Source organism: Penaeus monodon, unplaced genomic scaffold (assembly GCF_015228065.2).
Source record: "Penaeus monodon isolate SGIC_2016 unplaced genomic scaffold, NSTDA_Pmon_1 PmonScaffold_11498, whole genome shotgun sequence".
Taxonomy (NCBI): domain Eukaryota; kingdom Metazoa; phylum Arthropoda; class Malacostraca; order Decapoda; family Penaeidae; genus Penaeus; species Penaeus monodon.
The window spans coordinates 1-11465 of NW_023640267.1; the positions used below are offsets into that span (position 1 = coordinate 1).

At 35.9% G+C, this 11465-nt stretch overlaps 2 protein-coding genes across 2 annotated transcripts; one reads left to right on the top strand and one right to left on the bottom strand.

The window, feature by feature from the left end:
* The first annotated feature begins 57 nt into the window (after positions 1–57).
* LOC119568909 (cyclin-dependent kinase 1-like) lies at positions 58–6425 on the top strand. The gene is given in 8 exon segments (XM_037917312.1): positions 58–122; positions 1468–1665; positions 1811–1949; positions 4517–4544; positions 4547–4671; positions 4853–5016; positions 5767–5908; positions 6303–6425. Coding segments are annotated over 7 exon segments (897 nt in total). The 5' UTR covers positions 58–122; positions 1468–1471; the 3' UTR covers positions 6408–6425.
* A 2621-nt stretch (positions 6426–9046) lies between these two features.
* LOC119568910 (cyclin-dependent kinase 1-like) lies at positions 9047–9976 on the bottom strand. The gene is made up of 2 exons (XM_037917313.1): positions 9800–9976; positions 9047–9403 (listed from the first exon to the last, which is right to left on the bottom strand). Exons 1-2 carry the CDS (start codon positions 9959–9961, stop codon positions 9299–9301), a joined length of 267 nt encoding a protein of 88 aa, XP_037773241.1. The 5' UTR covers positions 9962–9976; the 3' UTR covers positions 9047–9298.
* Between the last annotated feature and the right edge of the window lie 1489 nt (positions 9977–11465).

Here is an 11465-nt window from a genome sequence, read left to right on the forward strand (position 1 = left end):
AGAATAAAAACAAACTACGTGATTGGTCAGCCGCCCAAGAAATGAAACAAAGCCCCTGATTGGCCAGTCCCTCCGAGGCTCCCTATTGGCGGATTCGGACCAAAGGCGACGGATGTAGAAAGGTGAGCGCGATGCCGTCCATCCTTTTTAAATCTCTAATTACTCCTCAAACTCTTCTCGTTAGCTGTTTGGACGGTGGATATCTAAGTTTCTGGATGTTGCGTGGCGTGATGTGACTGGATTGTGACGTGTTTCCTCTTCTTGCTACTAAATAAGAATAATCGTTAATTCCGTTGGACCTCTTGGCGGGTTTATTTCTTGTACAATTTGTAAGTTTTTTGGAATTTTTACCGAAGGAGATGGGACTTTAGTCGCTTTAGTCATCTTCTGGTGTATATAGGGTATAATTTCAGTTTCCCACGGCCACTTATTTCAAGGAAAATGTCGTGTTGTGAATTTGAATAAAACTTGTATATTTCAAGTTCATGAAATTGAACAAAGGTCCGTAATGAAGTAAAAAATTGAATGAATGGAGTAAAATTACCGTTTCTCTTAATCCAATAGATCGTGAAGATGGAATTAACTAGGATTTTGAAGAGTATGAATTTATCTCGGGTCATCATGCTATTTTCGTATAGTTTATTGGTTTTTATTTATTTATTTACCCAGTGAGCGGGTTATTTATTTATTTTATTCATTCAATTAGTGGTTTATTTACTTATTTTTTCATTCAATGAGTGGTTTATTTATTCATTCATGCAGTTATTGGTTTATTTATTAATATTCGGTGAGTGGCTTTTTGACTTTGTAATTTCACTTCATAATGACTTGCATGTGGTTAATGTTGATGGCACTAATGATTGTGGGTGATATTCATCTCAGTGTATTTTGTGTGTCCTTGTACTCAGGCAAATGCAGTGTAGAATATGATGCACTTAATGTTTGCTCAGGGGATTGTGAGGTTTTTGCTTGGCGTCAGTATTTTTTCGTTGGTGATTTCAGTCCACAATAGAACTGCCACGAAACCTCAACCACATAATCTAGTCAGATTTCCTCTTTTTCAATTCATCAGTTTCATCAAGCCTAGTCTTACCAGAACCCCCTCCCCCTTTATATATATATACATATACATATGCACACACACACACACGTGTGTGTGTGTATATTATATATATATATATGTGTGTGTGTGTGTGTATGTATGTATGTATGTATGTATGTATGTATGTATGTGTATGTATGTATATGTATGTATGTGTATATGTATATGTGTGTGTATGTGTGTATATATATATGTATATATATATATATATATATATATATATATATATATATATATATATATATATATATATATATATATATATATATTTATATATTTTACATCTTTACAAAAGTGCCAGTATTTCATACTCATATTCCCTTGTATTATGGGCTAACTAATGAATCTTTCAACTTTTGTTTCAGCAAAATGGAGGATTACTTACGTATAGAAAAGCTTGGAGAGGGAACATATGGCGTGGTATACAAAGCCAAGAACCGCAAAAGTGGGAAGTTTGTGGCCATGAAAAAGATCAGACTGGAGAATGAGGAAGAAGGTGTCCCCTCCACAGCTATCAGAGAAATCTCTCTCCTGAAAGAACTTCAGCATCCCAACATTGTCCTGTGAGTAGACATTACATTTGTAATTTCACCTTTCATCTGAAAACCTTACTTTCATCATGTTATTTTTGTATGTGTCTTATCTGCATATATTTTCTTGTCCACTACTTTTTTTTTTTTTTTTTTTCTAAATATGATACCTTTTCAGACTAGAAGATGTATTGATGCAGGAGAGCAAACTTTTCCTTGTGTTCGAGTTCCTCAACATGGATTTGAAGAAATATCTTGACTCTTTTGAATCTGGCAAATATGTAGATAAGAAACTTGTGAAATCTTACTGCTACCAGGTGGGTTTCCTGGTGTGATTTTCAGTTTGGTAATTGGGTAAAAATATCAGATTTGTTATAGCAATGTAATCAAAGATAACATTTGCTATTCAATCAGTAATAGAAAAATGTCTTCTGGTCATTATTATTGCCTCTGGAAACAGCAGAATCAGAAATGGTGTACAGTGGTTATCATATTACTATGATTATTATTATTATTAAACAAAACCCCCCCCCCCCCCCCCTCCCATGCCAATTGCTATTGTTAAGGGGGATAGGAGAGGGGGACTGAGGTCCATTGAGGGGATCACCTCTTCCCTGGGCCACAGCCCTCAGCTCAACCAACTTTGCAGGGTATTTTCTTCTCCCCTTTCCTTTTCCTCAATCCATTCTATTGTCTACATCCTTAGGTGTAAGAGCTGTGCTGAGGGATAAAAGGCCATCTTTGTGTTAGTCTTGAATGGCCTTGGGGAGCCATGTATTCCCTTTTTAATTGTCTAGCCCTTACCAGGGGACCCTGAGAGATTGTTTCTCCACATTTCAGGCTCACCATGGCCAATACTCAAGATTTTGTACTGAGGGCATTAAGGCATGCCCTTCATTAAGTAGCCTATCTAAATTTGACTTCCCTGGTTTCCTGATCACTGCTGTTACTATTCCTCAGTACCTACTGTCACTTGATCCATTCCAAATCATCCACCCCAGGCATTACTCAACCTTCAAGTCACATCCCTTCTTCTCTCCTATCTTCCTTCACTCCATATCCTCCTGCACAAGCTTCTTTATTTTCTGCCCCCTCCTCCTTGTTACTACTCTTCATCCTTTTGTCCTACACACCATTCACTCTTCCTCCACCCCCATCTTCTACTACCACCTCTAATCCTGGGTACTATTTTAGCCCAGCCATTTGGGATCTGTTCTTTGTGATTCCTCCTATAGCCCCTTACTCTCCTCCAATAATTTCTCCAAACCAAGTAGGCAAAATTTCCTCATTCAGCCATTCCAGTCATTCATGCCTTGTAATATTTACATCCAAGTCTCAAGCTCGTGCATTGTCTACCCTGACTGACTTCACTTGGCAAACCTATTCCTGCCCAACCTCACTCCTCCCTTAGTACTTGTACTGTAACTTTCCATATCCCTTGCTGATTGCCCTGTCTGACAAGATTGGTCTTACTGAAATCAACCTGCTTGTCTGCCTCGTTGACTATGATGCAGTAGCATTACAGTGCTACACTATTCCTCCCAGAGGTCACCATAATTCTTACACTAAGATAGCTTCTGAAGACATGACCTCCCCTATAAAATTTATATTGGTGGAGAGTCATTCCCTGTCTGACAATATCTATGTCTTCCCCATCAATGTCAAAAATGTTTGTTTTGCATACTCTGCTAAGCACCGTTGCTCTACAGCCCACTGCCCTCTGCTCAAACTGGTCATGACCATTCAAATCATGCACATATGCCAATTGTGGTGTCTTCCACAATGTATTTTATAAGCACTGCCCTAACTACATGTCCAAGTCTGAGGTAGCTGTTCTAAGGTTCAAATTAAGCCTCACTCTATGCAGGGCTAGCAGGAAGCATGCCGCCAAGGTTTTTCTCGCTACCTATTCCAATACTGTCCTTCATTCTGCTCTGCTCTTCCCAAGATCTCTTAGCATCTTTCCCATAACTCTTCCCCCTACTCCTTACCATCCTACCTCTACTCCCTCTCTCTCCCAATCAAATTCTTTTGCCATTCTAAATCCAGATACTCCAATCTCTACCACTTCCTGGTTCTTACCCCTCCTCCTCACTTTACCTGTCGCACTAAACAATCTAAATGTTCCACCCCATCCACCACAATCTCTCCTACACCCACCTCTTCCTCTGCTCCTCAGACATCTGTCTCTTCTTCTTCATATAGGAATACCATTATTTCTCAAGACTCTCCACTCCATTCCCCACCAGAAACTACATTCAAAGTTCCTGCTGGCAGCAAACTTCCTCCTCCTGCTCCTGCTCCTGCTACTCCTCTTCCTCCCATTCTCACCCAGCACATCCCATCCTCCCCTTCTCCATCTGCACCATCCCCATTATTCTTTCTGCTCCCATCTGGATGCTCACATGACTTGTCACAACAGCATCCTCTAGATCCTTCCCCAATGATGTTCTTCCTGATACTTCTCGCCCAATCTCCAGGTTCTCCTAATTCTCTGACATCTACTTCTATCCTTATTACCCAGTGACTGCTTCATAATGGCTCTTTTACACTGTTCCTCATGAAATGTTCCTCTTCCTCCTTCAGACAAATAGATACACTCCATTGATCTAATTGTCCTCTGCCCTTAACCCCCTTCCCACTTTTACTAATCCTTACCTTACTTCATTTACTCCCCTCTCTACCCTTTTCACTAGCATACTATCCTGTAGCACTCTATGACCTTTCACATTTAATGCATTTTGTCCTGATCATGGCTAATTTTTACCCCTTTTTACCACAATACTTAACCATAGTACTATGTGTCCTTTCCTTTTCTGTCTAGCACATTTATTTGTTTTAACCTCTAACCATAAATCTGAGTTTTTTCCTTTTTTATTTTCAGCTTTTCCAAGGAATTCTCTATTGCCATCAGCGAAGGTGCTCCACAGAGATCTCAAACCACAGAATCTCCTCATCAATGAGCAGGGCGTCATAAAGATTGCTGATTTTGGCCTTGCTCGCGCATTTGGAATCCCAGTGAGAGTGTATACACATGAGGTAAATTTGTCTCTATTGGGTGTTATTGGTATCATTTAAACATGGTGCTCAGATAGAAATGAGCTTCAATAGACCTCCATGCATACATATTTCTTCTTTTTATAGAGTAAAACATTTAGTCAGTAGGAGCCCAAGTATTGTCCTCATATTTTCAAGTCTGATAAAAGAACTATTATTACAGGTTGTGACTCTGTGGTATCGAGCTCCAGAGGTCCTTCTTGGTTCCTCTCGATACTCCTGTCCTGTTGATGTTTGGTCTCTTGGCTGTATATTTGCCGAGATGGTTACTAAACGGCCACTGTTCCATGGTGACTCAGAGATTGACCAGCTCTTCAGGATATTCAGGTACTCTTTCCGTTGAATAGGAAGGAAATGTTATACTTGTTACTATTCTTCTGGTTGTTAACTGAATGTCAGAAGCTGACAGCACATGATTGATTAATGAAACTTGAAAGTTCAAGGATTCAATGTATGATTTTAAAATATTCATGAATAATATGGTAAATTATATTTTTAAATGCAATTACTCAAATGTTACAGTGCTGAAATCTACACTAATATTTGCTTTTTTAGGTTTCTTTAAGTTGAAGGGATGTACTTAATTTCTTGTTTGCCTATACATTTGTGCTTTAGTTTCCCTGTATTTAATGTTTTTAATAGATAACAGGTCTGTTAGGCATACTAATGGTACTTATCTCCAGTTCTTTTGGGAATAAAGGCTGGATTAATACCAAAAGGTTGCATTAACCCATTGGGTCTGGATGCTTCACTGCCAATATCCATATTTGTCATTTGATTTGCTTTATCCTGATGGAATTTGACAGTTTTCCTTGCACAGACTCTCTCTCTAGGTAGTCCATAACACAGTGGAAGAATGATATCTATAAGTAACATTTTCTTATATGTGAAGCAAGTTCGCATCACCCCGGCCTACACCAAGATTTTCCTATGACAGCATGTTCAGATCATCTACCCCTATAGCCAAATTTTATAATGTTATGGTCATATCGTCTGGATCATATGGGTTAAAATTAATTAATTTTTAAATCAATTTATTGGATTTTCACATTGCTAATGGTCTTGATCAATTTTCAGAACCTTAACAACCCCCACAGAAGACAACTGGCCTGGTGTAACACAACTGCAGGACTACAAGGCCAATTTCCCCAAGTGGACTGATTACAATCTTGGAAATTCCGTCAAACAGATGGACAGCGATGGCTTGGACCTTTTATCGGTAGGTAGTGTGACTGAATTCATTAGGACATGTCAAGAGGCAAACGAGAAGTTGAGTATAATTGGTTATGTGATCCATTAGTGCTAGTTCATGCTCAGTCAAGGGTATTTCTTTTGGTTAATCATGTTTAAACAGAAAAAAATTGTGAAGTTTTTTATTTTATTATTTATTTATTTATTTATTTTTTTTTTGTTAGTGTATAAAATTGTTAACAAGACTGATAGTAACAAAATTACACATTTTCTTTATAAATATTCAAATAGGTGAGACCAGGTAGGTTTAGTACTTGGTACTCTTTGTTAACTACCCTTATGGAGAAAATCATAGTGGACAGTGGTATTTATACATGCCCTGTTACTCAATGCTGATATATTGTAACTTACTATTATTTCAGAAAACACTGATCTACGATCCGACTCGAAGGATTTCTGCCAAGGAGGCCCTGAAGCACCCCTACTTTGATGATCTCGACAAGTCCACTCTTCCAGCCAAGAATTAAACCTTAATTTAGAGGACATTTATCTTTTCTCCACTTTCCTTTTTTTAATACTATCATCATCATTGTCATATTTTATATTCTATTGGATGTGTAACTTCTGAACAAAAGTTTCTAAGGGCAGGACTTTTTTTACCATTCGGGCCATATTTACAACTATGTTCATGTCTGTCAGATGTGTACTACCAAATTATGGTAGTCACCATCACTACTTGTGAATGTCTGATTGAACAGATATATATTTGCATGGTTTATGACCACTGTTATTGCTCCTTTTACTTTGTGTTAGCATTCCACCAAGGTGGAAGAAACATATGCAGGACTGTGTGCTTTAAGTGCACGCTTTCAGTCTGATAAACAATTCTTCTGTTTTCTCTATTCAAGCTCTTCTTTGTAGCTCTGTCCTTTTGTATTATAGTTTTAGGTCTGCACACTATATATAATTATACAGAACAATACATAACAGTATAAAAGGTGAAGTGTCTTTCAATTATAATTGTTGGGCAATAAAAGTTATTCAAATATTTTAAGCATATATTTCCAACATCATTTCCTATACAACATTTCTCTATGGTTTATTGGGTTCACAAAAATAATTATATACAATTTTCAATCTTATTTACAACAAATGTAACACATCCTACCTTTCATAAACTCAGGATGTTGCATAAAGATGTCAACTCTGAAACTTAGTGTATTTGTACTTTGACATATTTAAAAATCTGATGAAGTAGCAAATGCCCATCACTACAAAGTTTGCTATAATAATAATAAAGAAATCATGTGAGGCAAAAAAAAAATCTGCTCTAGACTGAACTGATTAAATTTGAATGTTTATATAACATAATAGGTTTAAAACATTTTTCAGTGGGAAGTAGTTTTAAAATGTTACTTAATGGGAAAAAAGAATTTCAAGACTTGTACAACATAAGGACATTTAAAATGCTCAATGGAAAGCAGGCAGAAAATTATTTTATCTTTAATCATTAGTTAACTGTGTCTGTCAAAAATATATATATTTCCATAATACATATACAATGATAAAAACCATGATTAGCATACCCAATTACAGACACATTTCAAAAGGTATACTGCAAGCCAAGTATATTAGTTTTAAGTGACCAAGGGGAATCTAAACTTAAAATATGCACCTTAAAAAATGGGGAGAGAAGTAGATGAACAAACCACTAGGGTAACATTTATTACTGAAAGGAGCTTGACTTTCCACTCGTGGAATAAATATCTAAAATCCCCAAAGTTGATTTAAAAAATAATAATTTTCTAGATATGATAATTGTGTTATGTCCTATAATATCACAGTTATTCAGGTTATGTAAGTCTAGTCTATTGCATTTTGGTCATTAAAATTATTCTACACATTAAGTATTGAAATATATTTTACTGTGGTAGATGCTTAAAGAAAGAGTGTATATGTCTGTATACTATGATACATACATACAGACATATACACTCTTTCTTTAAGCATCTACCACAGTAAAATATATTTCAATACTTAATGTGTAGAATAATTTTAATGACCAAAATGCAATAGACTAGACTTACATAACCTGAATAACTGTGATATTATAGGACATAACACAATTATCATATCTAGAAAATTATTATTTTCTAAATCAACTTTGGGGATTTTAGATATTTATTCCACGAGTGGAAAGTCAAGCTCCTTTCAGTAATAAATGTTACCCTAGTGGTTTGTTCATCTACTTCTCCCCCCATTTTTTAAGGTGCATATTTTAAGTTTAGATTCCCCTTGGTCACTTAAAACTAATATACTTGGCTTGCAGTATACCTTTTGAAATGTGTCTGTAATTGGGTATGCTAATCATGGTTTTTATCATTGTATATGTATTATGGAATATATATATTTTTTGACAGACACAGTTAACTAATGATTAAAGATAAAATAATTTTCTGCCTGCTTTCCATTGAGCATTTTAAATGTCCTTATGTTGTACAAGTCTTGAAATTCTTATTTCCCATTAAGTAACATTTTAAATCTACTTCCCACTGAAAAATGTTTTAAAACCTATTATGTTTATATAAAAAATTCAAATTTAATCAGTTCAGTCTAGAGCAGATTTTTTTTTTGCCTCACATGATTTCTTTATTATTATTATAGCAAACTTTGTAGTGATGGGCATTTGCTACTTCATCAGATTTTTAAATATGTCAAAGTACAAATACACTAAGTTTCAGAGTTGACATCTTTATGCAACATCCTGAGTTTATGAAAGGTAGGATGTGTTACATTTGTTGTAAATAAGATTGAACTTGTATATAATTATTTTTGTGAACCCAATAAACCATAGAGAAAGTTGTATAGGAAATGATGTTGGAATATATGCTTAAAATATTTGAATAACTTTTATTGCCCAACAATTATAATTGAAAGACACTTCACCTTTTATACTGTTATGTATTGTTCTGTATAATTATATATAGTGTGCAGACCTAAAACTATAATACAAAAGGACAGAGCTACAAAGAAGAGCTTGAATAGAGAAACAGAAGAATTGTTTATCAGACTGAAAGCGTGCACTTAAAGCACACAGTCCTGCATATGTTTTCTTCCACCTTGGTGGAATGCTAACACAAAGTAAAAGGAGCAATAACAGTGGTCATAAACCATGCAAATATATATCTGTTCAATCAGACATTCACAAGTAGTGATGGTGACTACCATAATTTGGTAGTACACATCTGACAGACATGAACATAGTTGTAAATATGGCCCGAATGGTAAAAAAGTCCTGCCCCTTAGAAACTTTTGTTCAGAAGTTACACATCCAATAGAATATAAAAATATGACAATGATGATGATAGTATTAAAAAAAGGAAAGTGGAGAAAAGATAAATGTCCTCTAAATTAAGGTTTAATTCTTGGCTGGAAGAGTGGACTTGTCGAGATCATCAAAGTAGGGGTGCTTCAGGGCCTCCTTGGCAGAAATCCTTCGAGTCGGATCGTAGATCAGTGTTTTCTGAAATAATAGTAAGTTACAATATATCAGCATTGAGTAACAGGGCATGTATAAATACCACTGTCCACTATGATTTTCTCCATAAGGGTAGTTAACAAAGAGTACCAAGTACTAAACCTACCTGGTCTCACCTATTTGAATATTTATAAAGAAAATGTGTAATTTTGTTACTATCAGTCTTGTTAACAATTTTATACACTAACAAAAAATAAATAAATAAATAAATAAATAATAAAATAAAAACTTCACAATTTTTTTTTCTGTTTAAACATGATTAACCAAAAGAAAATACCCTTGACTGAGCATGAACTAGCACTAATGGATCACATAACCAATTATACTCAACTTCTCGTTTGCCTCTTGACATGTCCTAATGAATTCAGTCACACTACCTACCGATAAAAGGTCCAAGCCATCGCTGTCCATCTGTTTGACGGAATTTCCAAGATTGTAATCAGTCCACTTGGGGAAATTGGCCTTGTAGTCCTGCAGTTGTGTTACACCAGGCCAGTTGTCTTCTGTGGGGGTTGTTAAGGTTCTGAAATTGATCAAGACCATTAGCAATGTGAAATCCAATAGTTGATTTAAAATTAATTAATTTTAACCCATATGATCCAGACGATATGACCATAACATTATAAAATTTGGCTATAGGGTAGATGATCTGAACATGCTGTCATAGGAAAATCTTGGTGTAGGCCGGGGTGATGCGAACTTGCTTCACATATAAGAAAATGTTACTTATAGATATCATTCTTCCACTGTGTTATGGACTACTAGAGAGAGAGTCTGTGCAAGGAAAACTGTCAAATTCCATCAGGATAAAGCAAATCAAATGACAAATATGGATATTGGCAGTGAAGCATCCAGACCCAATGGGTTAATGCAACCTTTTTGGTATTAATCCAGCCTTTATTCCCAAAAGAACTGGAGATAAGTACCATTAGTATGCCTAACAGACCTGTTATCTATTAAAAACATTAAATACAGGGAAACTAAAGCACAAATGTATAGGCAAACAAGAAATTAAGTACATCCCTTCAACTTAAAGAAACCTAAAAAAGCAAATATTAGTGTAGATTTCAGCACTGTAACATTTGAGTAATTGCATTTAAAAATATAATTTACCATATTATTCATGAATATTTTAAAATCATACATTGAATCCTTGAACTTTCAAGTTTCATTAATCAATCATGTGCTGTCAGCTTCTGACATTCAGTTAACAACCAGAAGAATAGTAACAAGTATAACATTTCCTTCCTATTCAACCGGAAAGAGTACTGAATATCCTGAAGAGCTGGTCAATCTCTGAGTCACCATGGAACAGTGGCCGTTTAGTAACCATCTCGGCAAATATACGCCAGAGACCAAACATCAACAGGACAGGAGTATCGAGAGGAACCAAGAAGGACCTCTGGAGCTCGATACCACAGAGTCACAACCTGTAATAATAGTTCTTTTATCAGACTTGAAAATATGAGGACAATACTTGGGCTCCTACTGACTAAATGTTTTACTCTATAAAAAGAAGAAATATGTATGCATGGAGGTCTATTGAAGCTCATTTCTATCTGAGCACCATGTTTAAATGATACCAATAACACCCAATAGAGACAAATTTACCTCATGGTGTATACACTCTCACTGGGATTCCAAATGCGCGAGCAAGGCCAAAATCAGCAATCTTATGACGCCCTGCTCATTGATGAGGAGATTCTGTGGTTTGAGATCTCTGTGGAGCACCCTTCGCTGATGGCAATAGAGAATTCCTTGGAAAAGCTGCAAATAAAAAAGGAAAAAACTCAGATTTATGGTTAGAGGTTAAAACAAATAAATGTGCTAGACAGAAAAGGAAAGGACACATAGTACTATGGTTAAGTATTGTGGTAAAAAGGGGTAAAAATTAGCCATGATCAGGACAAAATGCATTAAATGTGAAAGGTCATAGAGTGCTACAGGATAGTATGCTAGTGAAAAGGTAGAGAAGGGGAGTAAATGAAGTAAGGTAAGGATTAGTAAAAGTGGGAAGGGGGTTAAGGGCAGAGCATTAGAACAAGGA